This window comes from Monodelphis domestica, chromosome 8 (assembly GCF_027887165.1).
Source record: "Monodelphis domestica isolate mMonDom1 chromosome 8, mMonDom1.pri, whole genome shotgun sequence".
Lineage (NCBI taxonomy): Eukaryota > Metazoa > Chordata > Mammalia > Didelphimorphia > Didelphidae > Monodelphis > Monodelphis domestica.
In genome coordinates this window covers 95,950,754-95,969,418 of record NC_077234.1, presented here as the reverse complement: position 1 = coordinate 95,969,418, position 18,665 = coordinate 95,950,754, and the positions used below count along the sequence as shown (strand labels likewise).

The 18,665-nt window shown below is 37.4% G+C and overlaps 1 protein-coding gene across 2 annotated transcripts in view; it reads right to left on the bottom strand.

The window, feature by feature from the left end:
- Positions 1-4,323: 4,323 nt before the first annotated feature.
- Positions 4,324-18,665, bottom strand: part of CCDC122 (coiled-coil domain containing 122) — a 38,253-nt gene continuing 23,911 nt past the window's right edge. For both annotated transcript variants that reach the window (XM_056807648.1, XM_056807649.1), the window contains one exon: positions 4,324-5,580. In XM_056807648.1, the coding sequence (XP_056663626.1) occupies positions 5,431-5,580 (150 nt within the window). In that variant the 3' untranslated portion in view covers positions 4,324-5,430. The remainder of the gene's footprint in view (positions 5,581-18,665) is intronic.

Here is an 18,665-nt window from a genome sequence, read left to right as displayed (position 1 = left end):
TAGAAATGAGTTTATGTTATAACTTTGGCTGTCATCTCCCTTGGCAAGTAAGTCAAGTGTTTGCTGACTAAGGCACTTTTATGCTCTTTTGGTCTCTGAATTGCTCATTAACTTATGGAATTATGAAATGAGGCATTTAGTTCTTTTGGTACTTTCCAGGAAAGACCACAGTGGCAGTAGGGAGTAAGGCTTCAATCATACTTTAATGAGGCACAGAGAATAGAGGGGAAAATACAGAAAAACAAATGGCACAATAGTAGGAGGGGTGTGATTCAGAAGCAGAGGCTTGAGGACTGGGATGGGGTGGTGGAGGAAGGCAGACAACATTGGGAAGAGATTGGGGGGGAAAGTCACAGAGAGAAACTCATGTAACCATAGATTAGAATTGGGAACACTTGGCAGCATAGACCCAGATGGAGGTAGAAGAGTACTCAGGGGGAGCAGGAATTTGGGGTCTCATTTTATTGGGTTTGGTTGGGGGCAGACTAACTCTTACCCATGCCACCTTGGATTTAGTTCATTAACATATCCAGATCATCTCAAAATTGTTTGCAAATCTTTAAAGTTAATGTTTCTACATGATTTCAAGCTTATCAGCACTATGGGGGCATTTATCTGAAGTTTATATAGCCTAGAGCCAAAAAGCCCTAACAGAAAAGTCTACATGGCATCCCCTGACATAGCACCCAATCTCAGGATGTTACTTTTGGTTGACATATTATATAGTTGGCAAATTATGCTCCTGAGATTTTGGGGACAGTCTGGGAAAGTGACTTCTAGGTTCGCCTTTGTATTTTATGTTATGCTATTGTTATTTTATACTCATTTTTATAACCTTACTTATTATACTGACTAGAAAAGGAGTGGAGGGAATTATTGTCAGGAGGACCAGGACAAGATATAGTTTTAACAGTCTCTTTGTTTTTGGTCATTGCCTCAGATTAGTGAAATTTTTGTATAAAATCATTATACTTGCCATAGATATTTTTGTATTCATTACACATTTTCATGATCAATTACTTGTTTAAAAAGTTAGAGTTAAATAGTTTAATAGTCAAATGAAAAAGACCAAAATGATTATAGCTTGATGGGAAAACTCGATATTTATGGGACAATCATCCCTGAATTGATGGTCTCTGTTTAATTAGGCTACTGAGTTGATAGAACAAAGATCTGAATGAGAATTTTTTTTAAACCCTCCACTTTCTGTTTTAGAATTGATGTTAAGTATCAATGTTAAAGGCAGAAAGAAGAGTAGTAGTAGGTCTAGGCAACTGGGATTAAGTGATTTGCCCAGAGTTAGAGGAAGTATCTGAGGTCATATTTGAACCCAGGAATGCTCATCTCTGTGTCTGGCACTCTATTCACTGAACCACCTAGCCTTCCCCAGAATTAATATTTAAAGAATGCTGTTAGATAAATAATGAGGAAAAGATCCTGCCTTCCATTAAAACAGGTGAACCTTGACGTTCAGAAACAAGTAATTAATAATGGGAAATAGTTACTATGTAAATAACATTAAAATTTTAAAGCTCTTTGCCCAACTGGCCTATAAGGAACTAAAGGTATTTCTTACATGAACAATAATACAGCATTGCTGCTTAGCATGAACATCGATTAGGGATTCCTATGACTTTTTCATATGTTTTTTGGTAAGCAGTAAGGAAACTGCCCTATGCATGCTTTAAATATCACCCCCCACCCCTTGTGTTAAAAAACTCAAAAAGCAAAAAAAGTACTTGCTTTAAGAAGTCTCAGTCCTGAAGCAAATTTCAGGAAAAAAAGAGAAAACTGCAACTGTTGGCAGCTACTAGGCTGATGAAAGGATACTTTTAGCTATTTCTTCAGAGTATCATATATGTAAGCATTAAGCTTCAAAGGAGGCAGGTCCATAGAGAAGTATAAACCTGAGTAACCTTGATCTAATAGGAAAAAAGAGAGTCACCAAGTTCTAGGATGGGGGTGGGGGGTGGGCGGTGTCTTTTTTTCTTTTGATTGTGAAAGAAAAAGGATGCAGATCCTTGTAGTTTAGACTGCTTTAAGGGAACCCAATCTCTAACAAATAAAAGTAGGACAGATTTGGGGGTGGATTTGGATAAATACAAAAGTCAGAGATAATTAAGAATACTAAGAAAGCAAATTAACACTTTTCCTTCTAATGAACTACAAACCAGTAGTTAAGGATCTTTGGTACTGCCAAATTCAGAGGAGGAAGCTGGGAAAAGTTTTAAGGGTTGGGGATTTTCCATGTCTGGAAGCACAGGAGGCGGTTCCCTCTATCTAGGGAAGAGTAAACTGGAGTAATTGCCTCGCCAAGGCACTTGGAGGTGGGAGCTCTCTTGTGGGTACTAGCAGTGAATAAGAGAGAAAGCTATTGGAGGAGGGGGGAGAGCCCTGCCACATTGTACCGAGAAAGCTGAAGGCTAATGCACATGCTTCTTTAATCTTACTGCCCTGGGCATGCTCTTCCCCAAAATAAGCCACAATCCCTATATCTTTGAAGATGGCTTTTTGAGAATTGTTGTGACTGGAAAATTCATCCTGTTGCTCAGTGTATCTGAAGTTGGCTGGGACAACCTTCAACACACACACACACACACACACACACACACACACATATGGGTCCTTATGGATACTTTCCAGTTTGGAAAGGCTCCTTGGAGCTGGCGCTTCATTGGCAGGGTCTTTGAAGCTTACAAGTCATCTCCATAATGAGACAAGAAGTAGGTCCTGGAAACTGGACCACATAAGGGTGAGACAATTGATCGTGGGAGGGACAATTGATAATGCATTTATATAGCATTTTGAACTTTACAAAGCACTTTTCTTGTAACAATACTGTGAGATAGCTAGTGTATACCATATTAGCTCTGTTTTAAAGATGAAGAAACTGAGGCCCAGATTTATTGAAGGTCACCTAGATAAATAAGTATCAGAGCCAGGAGTCTGAGTCAAATCTCCTGACTCAGGCAGGGTCCAATGCTCTTCCCACTACACCATGCTTCCTCTTTATATTTTAATCTGGAGAAGTTGGTTTCTCTTTAGGGAAATAAAACCATGTTGATAACATTTGAAGTTCAGTGAGAAAATATATAATATAATATATGATATGTAATATGATAAATATAAATATATATAGAACAAACATATACATATATTTTATGTTTCATTTTCCACGTTTTGACTTTAAATTGCTATATAAACATTAAAATTTAATATTTAACATGTCTAGAAATAATTATATAATGCATAGGAAGTTTTTTAGTAAAAATCCAAAGTGGTTAGATATAGCACAATATTTCTATCTGTGTTCAGTTTTTCATGCCTGAGGAAAATCTAAACATTGAATTTAAGCAGAAAATATGAAACAGTTTGTGGCATCTACTGAAAATGCAATATAAACTAGAAGGAGGTAAAATTGGTAATGCAAACTTAAACAGAGAAAGCCATTTGTCTCTACCTGCTGTCTATTCTTCTGTTACTTAGGCTTCCTTAATTTTTTTTTTACATTATGGTGTCTTTGGCTTTCTTTTTCTCCCTCTGCTCTTTTCTTGACTGTCTCACATCCCCTTCATTTGTCCTACAACTCAAATTCTTTTTTGTAAGGAGCCTGTTTCTCCTTAACCTAGCCCAACTCTCATGTTCGTTTCCCCTACATTTCATTCTCTGGGAAATGGGCCAAAGCAACTTAATCACAGGATTAGGACAGAAATATTTGGTCTTAAATGATCTCATTAACTCTCAGGCACAATGAAAGTACAGATAATGAAGGAGATGGATATCTACCACATCTTCCCTTTTAAATCAAGAAGTCTCACAAATTATGTATTTTAAAAGAAATCTTCAAATAGTGGTTTGGGATGAAAGAGTACAAATATTAGGGGAGGGGTATAATTTCCACTCATCTGTCCTTAGCTACCACTTCCCTTAAATGTATTGTTTCTCCTCACTAGAATGTAAACTTGTAAATTTGTGCTCTCAGTGCTTACCATTGTGCCTGGTACAGAGTTGGCATATAATAAATACCTTTTCGGGGGCAGCTGGGTAGATCAGTGGATTGAGAGTCAGGCCTAGAGACAGGAGGTCCTAGGTTCAAATCTGGCCTCAGACACTTCCCAGCTGTGTGACCCTGGGCAAGTCACTTTGACCCCCATTGCCTAGCCCTTACCACTAGTCTGCCTTGGAGCCAATACACAGTATTGACTCCAGGACAGAAGGTAAGGGTTTTAAAAATAAATAAATGAATGAAAAAATAAATAAATAAATACCTTTTCATTCATTCCAAAGTGGTCAGTCAAAATTCATCTTACACTACTATGATATTTATTTGTCTTTCTGTAACAGAGGAAAATGGGTTAATACAAGCAAATTGGCTTTATCCTTTTAAGAATACAGTGTTTTGAGAAGTAGGAACTATGTACTTCATGATAGCAAATGTTCGACCTATACCAAATTGCTTACATTCTCAGAGAGTGCAGAGGGAAGGGAGGGAGAGAGAGAATCTGGAACTCAAAATGTGAGAAAACAAATGTTAAAATTGTTTCTATATGTAAATGGGGAAAAGTATTACTAAAAAAAGAATACAGTATTTGTTTAGCTTGACATTAAAACTGATTTTGGTTGCAATGGTGGAATAAAAATATGCTATTTTAAAACAAATTGGTAGAAGATATATACTGAACAACACAGTAAGTTTTATTGATGCTTTTTATTTTCATCACAACTCTAATACTTCAATTTCTATTCTATAATAACAAAGAAGGAAAATGATTAAAATGGTATTGAATTGCCACCTACTGGACAAAATAGAAAAATAACATTTTTTTGAACCTGTAACAACAAAATTAATGCAAATCTCTTTGTTATGGAGTACTACTCAGATGGATGCCTAGAAAGCAATTTTTAATATTCAGTTTGAAATATTCACTTTCTTTCAGTTAGATTAAAAATACATTAAAATTGAAATGATCACAAAGTCAGAAATATTTTCTTGCTAAATGCTTTACAATTTGTTGGTACTAAATGAAACAAAGAAGAGAAGAACAGAATTAGACACTCAATTTTCAAACAGTTCAACATTTAACTGGTTGATTCTGAATAAAGTACTTTCCTAGTCAGTTTATCCATATAATCCAACTGTAGATAGGGCTTCTTTCTCAACAACTCATCTGTATAAATCAATATAGCTCCCAAGTACATACTCAAAATTTAAGTCTCTTTGACCACATACCTGTTCTTGACTATAGTGCCTTAATGAACAACTAAGAGCTTGTTTTTATAAAAGGAAGGAAATTTATTTACTATGTAAAACTCTTTGAAAGTAGACCCTACTAGTCACAGATCCAAAGGACTAGTTCCCAAATTATTTTACTGTGTGCCAAGGATGACAAAATTTGTCAACCATACTCTTCATTTTGTTAGAGAACTGTTTTATTCCCTCATTCCTATGCATCTTCTTAGTTCCTCTGCAGTTTTTTCCATCTGTTGAATATTCCACTGCCATTGTCTTCTGTTTGCCTGAAGCTTGTTCACCTGACAATGCAGGCGCTTTAAAATAGCATCATACCTTTTATTTTGTACCTATTAAAAACAAATTGGACAATTTAATAGGAATTGTAATGAATAGTATATATGGATATAAAAAAGCTGTCCTCATAAGTGAATAAGTCTTAGCTCTATGTAAGTACGGCAGTGAATTGGGAGTCAGGAGAGTCTGAGACCTGAATTCTGGCTCTGTCACTTCCCAGCTGTGTGGCCCTGTGTAAGCCAAATAATCTCGATGAACCTCAGCCGTACAATGGGGATACACCTGTAGTATTTATTTCACAAGACTGTTGTGAGAATTAAATGATATGTGGGAAATAATCATATACTAAATAATAAAACTTCAAATAAGCAAATATTTATTGAGTGCCTTTTATATGCAAGCATCACTCTGGATTGCTTTGGGAGATTTAAAAGATATGACACAATCTGGCACAAGGGTTAGCACTCTAGCTGGGACATGATTGGACATGAAAAGATGATAATACAAGCAACAGGCAGTAAGTAATTCTTTAGGTTTCAGGGTTCTCAAAAGCAATCTCAAAGGAGGCTGAATGTGATCTGAGTCTTGAAAATGGATAGGATCAAGCCAGGTTGAGAATGGATTGGTTTTACTAAAGCACAGATACAACCGACTCACTTGTCTACTCAATAAACTCCAATGGCTTTCTCTCACCATCAGAATCAAACAGAAAATCCAACGCTATTTAAAGCCAGCCCTTCCTAGTTGTTAACCTTCTTACAATTTATTCGCCCCCATATCTACCCCCTCCATCTAGCTAGACTGGCCTCCTTTCATTTCCTCACACACAACATTCCATCTCCTGCATTTGTGGGTCTCCACCCGCTGCTCCCCAAGCCCTGAATCTTCTCCTTCCCTTAAGACCCACTTCCACGATGAAGTCTTTTTTGGACCTGCCAGATATTAGTGCCATTCCCTCTAGAGTTTCCCATCCTTATACTCTTTATTTATCTTGTAAATTAATGTATATATGTTGTCTCCCTTATCAAGATAGAAACCCATTGATGGTAGAGCCTGTTTTCAGTTCCCCTTTGAATCTCAAGCACCTAGCAGGGCCTAGCACACCATAGAACAAGGACAGGAACGAGAACTGATCTCACTGGTATAAGAAAGTTCCTTAGAAGAGGAGAGCCCGAGACTTCCGGTTAAGATGGCGGCTTAGAGAAAGCTGAAGTTCAGATCTCCGGAAAACCCTTCCCGACCGATCTCAAACGAGAAGCTCCTAAGGCGCCGAAATTCAAAACGATCAACAGCACAGACCCTGGGAACCCTCCTCCTGGACCTGGACCAGGTTCAAAAGGTACGGCTCCCCTTAAAAGCCAGAACCCGAGATCCCTCGGACCTCAGGGGTAGGAGCGCAGAGTCCAAGGCTCCCGGAAGCGGCAGCCGCGCCGGGCTCAGAGAGCAGGGTCTGAGGAACAACAACCCTCAGGGTCTTCTACCCAAGTCCCAGTCCGGGTGAAAGTTACTGCCTGGGGCCTCCGCTGCAAAGAGCTGGTCGGTCCGGGTGAAAGTTACTGCCTGGGGCCTCCGCTGCAGAGAGCTGGTCAAAACAACAGCAACCCTCAGGGCGGGCAAGACAGCCTCACGGGCTGGATCCTGCTATCCAAGTCTCAGTGAAAGTCTGTGCTCTCAGAGCTTGGGGAAGCGGCAGCCCATCCCCCCGCAGGCCGACAAAACAGCCTCACGGCCAGGGATTCTGAAGGCAACTTCCGGAAATCGAGCCAGGGGGAGAGTGTGGCCTCGTGGTCCGACCCTTCCATTCCAGTTCCAGTGAGGCATATTCAGTTTAACCCAGGGAACGCTCATAGAACCAACATCTGCCCAGGACTAAAGCCTCTGAACACCAGACAAAGACAAGAAAAGCCAATCCTCCACGTTCAGAGATGACAAACTCCACAGAAGCACCGAAGCCCCAAAATACCAAGAAAAATAAGAAGAAAGGGGCGACTCTGGACACATTCTATGGAGCCAAAATACAAAATACAGAGCAGATAGAAGAAGATATACAAGAAAATTCTCCAAAATCTTCCAAAGGAAATAGAAACTCTCCACAAACCCATGAAGAATTTGAATCAGAAAGGACCAAAAAGATGGAAGCCCTCTGGGAGGAAAAGTGGGAAATGATGCAAAAGAAATTCACGCATCTACAAAACCAGTTTGACCAAACTGTAAAAGAAAACCAGGCTTTAAAGCAAGAACTAATAAAGCAAAGCCAAAACACCAAGAAATTAGAAGAGAACATAAAATATCTCACCGACAAGGTGATAGATCTGGAAAACAGGGGGAGAAGAGAAAATTTAAGAATAATTGGACTCCCAGAAAAGCCAGAAATAAACACCAAACTGGACATGGTGATACAAGATATAATCAAAGAAAATTGCCCAGAGATTCTAGAACAAGGGGGCAATACATCCACTGACAGAGCTCACAGAACACCTTCTACACTAAACCCCCAAAAGACAACTCCCAGGAATGTAATTGCCAAATTCCAAAGCTATCAAACAAAAGAAAAAATCCTACAGGAAGCCAGAAAAAGACAATTTAGATATAAAGGAATGCCAATCAGGGTCACACAAGACCTTGCAAGTTCTACGCTGAATGATCGTAAGGCATGGAACATGATCTTCAGAAAGGCAAGAGAGCTGGGTCTCCAACCAAGAATCAGCTACCCAGCAAAACTGACTATATACTTCCAAGGGAAAGTATGGGCATTCAACAAAATAGAAGACTTCCAACTTTTTGCAAAGAAAAGACCAGAGCTCTGTGGAAAGTTTGATACCGAAAATCAAAGAGCAAGGAATACCTGAAAAGGTAAATATTAAGGAAAGGGGAAAAATGTTATCTTCTTTTACTCAAACTCTCTTCTATAAGGACTACATTTATATCAACCTATGTATACTAATATGTGGGGAAAATGTAATGTATAAATAGGGGGTAAAGAAAGACCAAATAGAATAATGGTTCTCACACAAAGATTCACAGGGGAAGGGGAGGGGAAGAAAACTCCTATAAGAAGGAGAGGAAGAGAGGGGGGGGGGGGTTTACTTAAACCTCAATCTCAGGGAAATCAACTCTGAGAGGGAAAAACATCCAGATCCATTGGGATCTTGAATTCTATCTTACCCAACAAGGGTAAGGAGAAGGGAAAACCAAGGGGGGGAGGGGGAGAGGGAGAACAAAAAGGGAGGGAAAGAGAGGGGGGAGGGGGAGGGAACAAAAAGGGAGGGACTAAAAAGGGAAACATCAAGGGAGGGGACAAGGGGGACTGATTCAAAGTAAATCACTGGACTAAAAGGTAGAGCCGAAGAAGAAAAGGTTAGAATTAGGGAAGGCAATCAAAATGCCAGGGAGTCCACAAATGACAATCATAACTTTGAACGTGAATGGGATGAACTCACCCATAAAACGTAGACGAATAGCAGAATGGATTAGAATCCAAAACCCTACCATATGTTGTCTTCAAGAAACACACATGAGGCGGGTTGACACCCACAAGGTCAGAATTAAAGGATGGAGTAAGACCTTCTGGGCCTCAACTGATAGAAAGAAGGCAGGAGTGGTAATCATGATATCTGATAAAGCCAATGCAAAAATAGACCTGATCAAAAGGGATAGGGAAGGTAATTATATTTTGTTAAAAGGGACTCTAGACAATGAGGAAATATCATTAATCAACATGTATGCACCAAATAATATAGCACCCAAATTTCTAATGGAGAAACTAGGAGAATTGAAGGAAGAAATAGACAATAAAACCATACTAGTGGGAGACTTAAACCAACCATTATCAAATTTAGATAAATCAAATCAAAAAATAAATAAGAAAGAGGTAAAAGAAGTGAATGAAATCTTAGAAAAATTAGAATTAATAGACATATGGAGAAAAATAAATAGGGATAAAAAGGAATACACCTTCTTCTCAGCACCACATGGCACATTCACAAAAATTGACCATACATTAGGTCACAGAAACATAGCACACAAATGCAAAAAAGCAGAAATAATGAATGCAGCCTTCTCAGATCACAAGGCAATAAAAATAATGATTAGTAATGGTACATGGAAAACCAAATCTAAAACCAATTGGAAATTAAACAATATGATACTCCAAAACCGTTTAGCTAAAGAAGAAATCATAGAAACAATTAATAATTTCATCAAGGAAAATGACAATGGCGAAACATCCTTTCAAACCTTTTGGGATGCAGCCAAAGCGGTAATCAGAGGCAAATTCATATCCCTGAAAGCTCATATTAACAAACAAGGGAGAGCAGAGATCAATCAATTGGAAATGCAATTGAAAAAACTCGAAAGCGATCAAATTAAAAACCCCCAGCAGAAAACCAAATTAGAAATCCTAAAAATTAAGGGAGAAATTAATAAAATCGAAAGTGATAGAACTATTGATTTAATAAATAAGACAAGAAGCTGGTACTTTGAAAAAACAAACAAAATAGACAAAGTACTGGTCAATCTAATTAAAAAAAGGAAGGAAGAAAAGCAAATTCACAGCATTAAAGATGAAAAGGGGGACAGCACCTCCAATGAGGAGGAAATTAAGGCAATCATTAGAAATTACTTTGCCCAATTATATGGCAATAAATACACCAATTTAGGAGAAATGGATGAATATATACAAAAATACAAACTGCCTAGACTAACAGAAGAGGAAATAGAATTCTTAAATAATCCCATATCAGAAATTGAAATCCATCAAGCCATCAAAGAACTTCCTAAGAAAAAATCCCCAGGGCCTGATGGATTCACCTGTGAATTCTATCAAACATTCAGAGAACAGTTAACCCCAATACTATACAAACTATTTGACATAATAAGCAAAGAGGGAGTTCTACCAAACTCCTTTTACGACACAAACATGGTACTGATTCCAAAACCAGGCAGGTCAAAAACAGAGAAAGAAAACTATAGACCAATCTCCCTAATGAATATAGATGCAAAAATTTTAAATAGGATACTAGCAAAAAGACTCCAGCAAGTGATCAGAAGGATCATTCACCATGATCAAGTAGGATTCATACCAGGGATGCAGGGCTGGTTCAACATTAGGAAAACCATCCACATAATTGACCACATCAACAAGCAAACTAGCAAGAACCACATGATTATCTCAATAGATGCAGAAAAAGCCTTTGATAAAATACAACACCCATTCCTATTAAAAACACTAGAAAGCATAGGAATAGAAGGGTCATTCCTAAAAATAATAAACAGTATATATCTAAAACCAACAGCTAATATCATCTGCAATGGGGATAAACTAGATGCATTCCCAATAAGATCAGGAGTGAAACAAGGATGCCCATTATCACCTCTACTATTTGACATTGTACTAGAAACACTAGCAGTAGCAATTAGAGAAGATAAAGAAATTGAAGGCATCAGAATAGGCAAGGAGGAGATCAAGTTATCACTCTTTGCGGATGACATGATGGTCTACTTAAAGAATCCTAGAGATTCAACCAAAAAGCTAATTGAAATAATCAACAACTTTAGCAAAGTTGCAGGATACAAAATAAACCCACATAAATCATCAGCTTTTCTATATATCTCCAACACAGCTCAGCAGCAAGAACTAGAAAGAGAAATCCCATTCAAAATCACCTTAGACAAAATAAAATACCTAGGAATCTATCTCCCAAGACAAACACAGGAACTATATGAACACAACTACAAAACACTCGCCACACAACTAAAACTAGACTTGAACAATTGGAAAAACATTAACTGCTCATGGATAGGACGAGCCAATATAATAAAAATGACCATCCTACCCAAACTTATTTATCTATTTAGTGCCATACCCATTGAACTACCAAAATACTTCTTCACTGATTTAGAAAAAACCATAACAAAGTTCATTTGGAAGAACAAAAGATCAAGGATATCCAGGGAAATAATGAAAAAAAACACATATGATGGGGGCCTTGCAGTCCCAGACCTCAAACTATATTACAAAGCAGCAGTCATCAAAACAATTTGGTACTGGCTAAGAAACAGAAAGGAAGATCAGTGGAATAGACTGGGGGAAAACGACCTCAGCAAGACAGTATACGATAAACCCAAAGATCCCAGCTTTTGGGACAAAAATCCACTATTCGATAAAAACTGCTGGGAAAATTGGAAGACAGTGTGGGAGAGACTAGGAATAGATCAACACCTCACACCCTACACCAAGATAAATTCAAAATGGGTGAGTGACTTAAACATAAAGAAGGAAACCATAAGTAAATTGGGTAAACACAGAATAGTATACATGTCAGACCTTTGGGAGGGGAAAGGCTTTAAAACCAAGCAAGATATAGAAAGAATCACAAAATGTAAAATAAATAATTTTGACTACATCAAACTAAAAAGCTTTTGTACAAACAAAACCAATATAACTAAAATCAGAAGGGAAACAACAAATTGGGAAAAAATCTTCATAGAAACCTCTGACAAAGGTTTAATTACTCATATTTATAATGAGCTAAATCAATTGTACAAAAAATCAAGCCATTCTCCAATTGATAAATGGGCAAGGGACATGGATAGGCAGTTCTCAGATAAAGAAATCAAAACTATTAACAAGCACATGAAGAAGTGTTCTACATCTCTTATAATCAGAGAGATGCAAATCAAAACAACTCTGAGGTATCACCTCACACCTAGCAGATTGGCTAACATAACAGCAAAGGAAAGTAATGAATGCTGGAGGGGATGTGGCAAAGTAGGGACATTAATTCATTGCTGGTGGAGTTGTGAACTGATCCAACCATTCTGGAGGGCAATTTGGAACTATGCCCAAAGGGCGACAAAAGAATATCTACCCTTTGACCCAGCCATAGCACTGCTGGGTCTGTACCCCAAAGAGATAATGGACACAAAGACTTGTACAAAAATATTCATAGCTGCGCTCTTTGTGGTGGCCAAAAACTGGAAAACGAGGGGATGCCCATCAATTGGGGAATGGCTGAACAAACTGTGGTATATGTTGGTGATGGAATACTATTGTGCTCAAAGGAATAATAAAGTGGAGAAGTTCCATGGAGACTGGAACAACCTCCAGGAAGTGATGCAGAGCGAGAGGAGCAGAACCAGGAGAACATTGTACACAGAGACTAATACACTGTGGTATCATCGAACGTAATGGACTTCTCCATTAGTGGCGGTGTAATGTCCCTGAACAACTTTCAGGGATCCAGGAGAAAAAAAACACCATTCATAAGCAAAGGATAAACTATGGGAGTGGAAACACCGAGAAAAAGCAACTGCCTGAATACAGAGGTTGAGGGGACATGACAGAGGATAGACTTTAAATGAACACTCTAATGCAAATACTATCAACAAAGCAATGGGTTCAAATCAAGAAAACATCTAAAGCCCAGTGGACTTACGCGTCAGCTATGGGGGGTGGGGGGGAGGAAAAGAAAATGATCTATGTCTTTAACGAATAATGCTTGGAAATGATCAAATAAAATATATTTAAAAAAAAAAAAAGAGGAGAGCCCCTTCTCTGCAATCTGTCATCTTAGAGAGTTGCCTCGATCCCTGAGAAGTTAAGTAAATTGCCTGTAGTCGCACAACCAGTATGGGTTGTTACACCCAGATAGTCCGGGTTTTGATGCCAACTCTCTATCCACTATGCCACACACTGCCTCTGGCATATGCTTATGGATTGATTGAGTGATTGTGAAGAACCACAGAAGATTTCTGAATAGGGAAGGTTATGAGAAATGTATTTTGGAATGTTAGTGAAAATTGAAGTACTTGAAAACTTGGACTATTTAACCATAATTTCTTTCCTAATCCCTATACAAGCATTTGCTGAGTGCATATGGCATACCAGGTATTATAATAGGAGCTGGGACAAAATGAAACAGTCCCTACTCCTAAGGGGTTTGCTATTTATTGAAGTAGACAATTGAATAAATATAGGCAAATATAAAATATGAAAAATAATACAAGAGAAATTTTAGAGGGAAATACTAGTATTTGGGGAGATCAGGAAAGGCCTTACTAGGAAGTAACTTGCATATCATCTGGGAAGGAAACAAGAGGTAGAGTGTACAAGGAAATGAATTATAGGCAGGAGGTCATTCTGCACAAAGGCAGGGAACTGGGGATAGAATGGTATGTATGAAGAACAGGAATTAAGCCAACTTGGCTGGACCACAGAAAGCAGGAAGGAAGCGATGGCCAAGCCTATAAACACAGGTTAACCAGCTGCTGAAGATTTTCAGTGCCAAACAGAAGAGTATTTGATTCCAGGTATAACTGGGAGCCATTAGATTGAGTAATCCTGGAACTAAGATAGTCATGCCTGTGCTTTAGGAATATCACTCTGGCAGTCATGTAGAGAATAGGCTGGAGATAGGAGACTCATGGCAGGACACCAGATAGCAGATTATTGCAAAAGTCCAGTTTAGAGGTTGTGGGTGTGATGGGTGTCTATTAGATTATGCACTCCATACGATAAAACCTGGGGATTCGGTTTACATAAAAAACTTTAAGTATTAAGTGTATTATCGAAAGAATTGTGGCTGCATTGCTCGCATGTGAAAAAAGCAGCAGCAGAAGAACAGATTACATCAGACAGTCAAAAAGATAGAAGAATAAAAAGAGGAAGAAGCAGAATCAGAAGAGGAAGAAGCAGAATCAGAAGAGGAAGAAGAAGAAGAGGAAGAGGAGGAAGAGGAAGAGGAAGAAGAAGAAGAAGAAGAAGAAGAAGAGGAAGAGGAAGAGGAAGAGGAAGAGGAAGAGGAAGAGGAAGAGGAAGAAGAAGAAGAAGAAGAAGAAGAAGAAGAAGAAGAAGAAGAAGAAGAAGAAGAAGAAGAAGAAGAAGAAGAAGAAGAAGAAGAAGAAGAAGAGGGACGAGGAGGAGGAGGAGGAGGAGGAAATGAAGACAGAGATCAAGATTAAGAAAAGGAGAAGACAACATAGAAGAAACATAGATGACAGGGAAAAGGACAATTAAATTGTAACAAATACATTGAAAAACAAATCAACACAGAGAAGAGGAACACAGACTGATTATAGACATGAACTATAAGATTTTTTTGCCCCATTCTAACATTACACATTTTCATTATAGTTGCAAAAAAACACTACATAGTAACAATATAAAGAGAAAAGACAGTAGCAGAGGAAGAGACTTTAAAGATTTGGTAAATGTTCACTACAAAATAACATACACATATAGGATACATTTCTCACAAACTCTGCAACATCATAACCAGGTGATGAGTACAATATAAATAAATACAGATAAAAGAAAATCTTTAAGGTTTTCTTAGACTATCTTAACGTGGGAAATTTATTTTCCTCCTGCAACATGTAATTATTTTATACATAACATATACAAAGATGTAGAAATTGTACATATTTGTATATTTATATAGATGTATATATAGTTAAATTATTAAAAAGTTTGATTTTATTAGTATAGTAAGTTGATTTTGAGTTTTAATGTCGTTAGTTTTGGTTTTCTGCATTAATGATAGGATTAAAAAGTTTTATTTGAATTGTTCAAATAGGATTGGTAAAATGAAGTTTGCTTGAGTTTTGAACAGTTTTTTATTTTAGACAGACTAGTTCTTTTGTAAAACACAAGTTAGTTTGTAACTATATTTTATTGTTTCAAAAGTTTTTCAAAAGTTCACATTTTGTATTTTGCATTTTGAATTTCTGTAGTTGTATGTTTTGCACTTGAATTTCTGCAAATATGTTTTCATTGATTATTTGTTTTCATTGAAAGTTTCTTTTCTTTCATTTATATCCCTAGTACAGGGAGGATAGAGCCAAATCTATTGAGCATCAACTGACAAAAAGAAGGCAGGAGTCGGAATCATGATAATCTGACAAAGCCAAAGTAAAAATAGATCTAGTTAAAAGAGATAGGGAAGGTAATTACATCCTGATAAAAGGCAGTATAGACAATGAGGAAATACCAGTACTCAACATATATGCACCAAATGGCATAGCATCCAAATTTCTAAAGGAGAAACTACTGGAGCTCAAGGATGAAATAGATAGAAAAACTATACTAGTGGAAGACCCGAACCTTCCTCTATCAGAACTAGATAAATCAAACCAAAAAATAAATAAGAAAGAGGTAAGAGAAGTCAATGAAATCTTAGAAAAATTAGAGTTAGTAGAAATGTGGAGAAAAATAGAGACAAAAAGGAATGCACCTTCTTTTCAGCAGCACATGGTATAATATTCACAAAGATTGACCATGTATTAGGGCATAAAAACATTGCAAACAAGTGCAAAAGAGCAGAAATAATAAATGCAACCTTCTCAGATCACAATGCAATGAGAATAATAATAAGTAAGGGTACATGGAGAGGCAAATCAAAAATTAATTGGAAATTAAACAATATGATTCTCCAAAATTGGTTAAAGAACAACTCATAGAAACAATTAATAACTTCATTGAAGAAAATGACAATGATGAGACATCCTTTCAAAACCTATGGGATGCAGCCAAAGCAGTACTCAGGGGAAAAATTCACATCCTTGAGTTCATATATTAACAAATTAGAAAGGGCAGAGTTCAATGAATTGGGCATGCAAATTAAAAAAACTAGAAAGTGAACAATTTAAAAATCCTCAGATGAAGACTAAATTGGAGATCCTAAAAATCAAAGGAGAAATTAATAAAATTGAAAGTCAAAGAACTATTGATTTAATAAATAAGACTAGAAGCTGGTACTTTGAAAAAATAAATAAAATAGACAAAGTACTGGCCAATCTAATTAAAAAAGGAAAGAAGAAAACCAAATTGATATCCAATATGAAAAGGGAGACCTCACCTCTAATGAAGAGGAAATTCAGGCAATCATTAAAAATTATTATGCCCAATTATATGTCAATAAATATGGCAATCTAGGTGATATGGATGAATATTTACAAAAATATAAATTGTCTAGAGTAACAGAGGAAGAAATAGATTACCTATACAACCCCATATCAGAAAAAGAAATTGAACAAGCCATCAAAGAACTCCCTAAGAAAAAATCCCCAGGTCCAGATGGATTCACAAATGAATTCTATCAAACATTCAAAGAACAACTAATTCTAATAAAAACATTATCCACATTAAGAGAAAAAACTGTGGGAATAAAAACACAGAAGAAAAACAACTGTTTGAATACATGAGTCGAGGGGATATGGCTGGGGATGTAGACTCTAAATGAACATCCTAATGCAAACACCAACATGGAAATAGGTTCTGATCAAGGACACATGTAATATGCAATGAAATTGTGTGTAGGCTGCAAGAAAGGTGGGAGGAGGGAAGGGAGGAAAATAATGTGATTCTTGTAACCAAGGAATAATGTTCTAAATTGACTAAATAAACTAATTTTTTTTTTAAAAACCTTTGAATGCCAGAAAAAATGAAGTTTTGAACCTATACTTGAACAGTTTTTTCCTCTAAATATTTCATTTTTATAACTCACCAATTTATTTTTACAAAGGTCAGACCTTCATCTAATGTTTGAGTGAACAAAGAGGCACAGATATTAGAGATTCTATGGAGGTAGAACTGATGAGACTTGCAGCTAAAGAGTGAATGATGAGAGAGTAAGAAGAGTAGGAATCAGAGGCGATTTTTGAGGTTATAAACTCTGATGATTAGAAGGATGATGATATGAGCAGCTAGGTGGCTCATTGGATTGAGAATCAGGCCTAGGATTGTCATTTTTATTGTATTAGCTCTGTCTACCGAAAAGCAAATAATGTTGTTTCAATTGTTTAGATCTAACTTTATTTATATGAAAAGGCTTTGTAATTGTTTACATATTGTCTGTTTGTCTTGACAAATATGTTTCCAAGTATTTTATATTGTCTAGAGTGATTTGAAATGGAAATTCTCTTTTCTTTTCTGCTAGACTTTGTTGGGTGTATGGGGTGCTCAGGAAGGGGTAATATCTCCGGTATGGAGGGCTTGTCGTGCCCTTCTAGGGCAGCTCTCCAGCCACTGACCCTCACCTGACACCCAGCTCTCACTTGTGGCTCCTAGTAGCTGCTAGCATGCGGCAGCGGCCACACCCCAGGCAACGGCTTCGACAGGCCGGCTAAACCTTGTGAGGGTAGCCATCGGGTCGACATCGACCCCTGGTGAACTAGGGCTTTGCTCACCCAGCATGTGAAGACTGCTTCGGCTGAACAGATGGAAGAAACCAACAAGAAGGTTCAACGGCTGAGATGGCGATGCGGCAAGACACTGTGGAGTGCTTAGGGCGTGATGGAGCACAAAAGACAACACGGCCATCCAATGCAGCTGAGGAAGTCTCCAGGTGTAACGACTTTTAGTGCCAATGGACCCAGGCTTCCAACGCCGAGAGAGTGGGACTGTCTCTGTGCATCGACTTTTCCACTTAAATCTTCATGCACAGGTGTCTTTGTGCACAAAAACGCACAAAGATAATCGTCATCCATGGTTCGAGAGACAACCAACAGACTTTGTTGGAAGTCTGTAGAAATATTGATGATTTATGTGGGTTTATTTTGTATCTTGCAACTTTGCTAAAGTTATTAATTATTTCAACTAGTTTTTTAGTTGTTTCTCTCAGATTCTCTATACCATCATATCATTTGCAAAGTGATAGTTTAGTTTCCTCTTTGCCTACTTTTAACTCCTTCAACTTCATTGTATTCTCTTAGTGCTAAAGCTAACATTTCTAGTACAATATTAAAGAATAGTGGTGATAATTGAAACATCGTTTCAATCCTGTTCCTATCAGGAAGGCTTCTAACATATCCCCATTGAAGATGATACTTGCTGATGATTTTTGATAGATATTACTTATTATTTTAAGGAAAGATCCTTTAATTCCTGTATTTTCTAGTGTTTTTAATATAAATGGGTATTGTATTTTGTCAAAATCAATGCAGTGATTTTTAAATTCAGAACTTATAAATTGAAGAAAACCCCCAAACTGCTCTGCTTTAAGTCCTCACACCTAGATACGAAGATGTTTTGTTGTTCATCTCCCAAGCAATTGTGATTGATAGTGAAAGCTGACCAAAAGCACAATGATCCTCTCAGCAGGTCAAGGGGTACTGACCTACAAATGGCTTTATTCACATT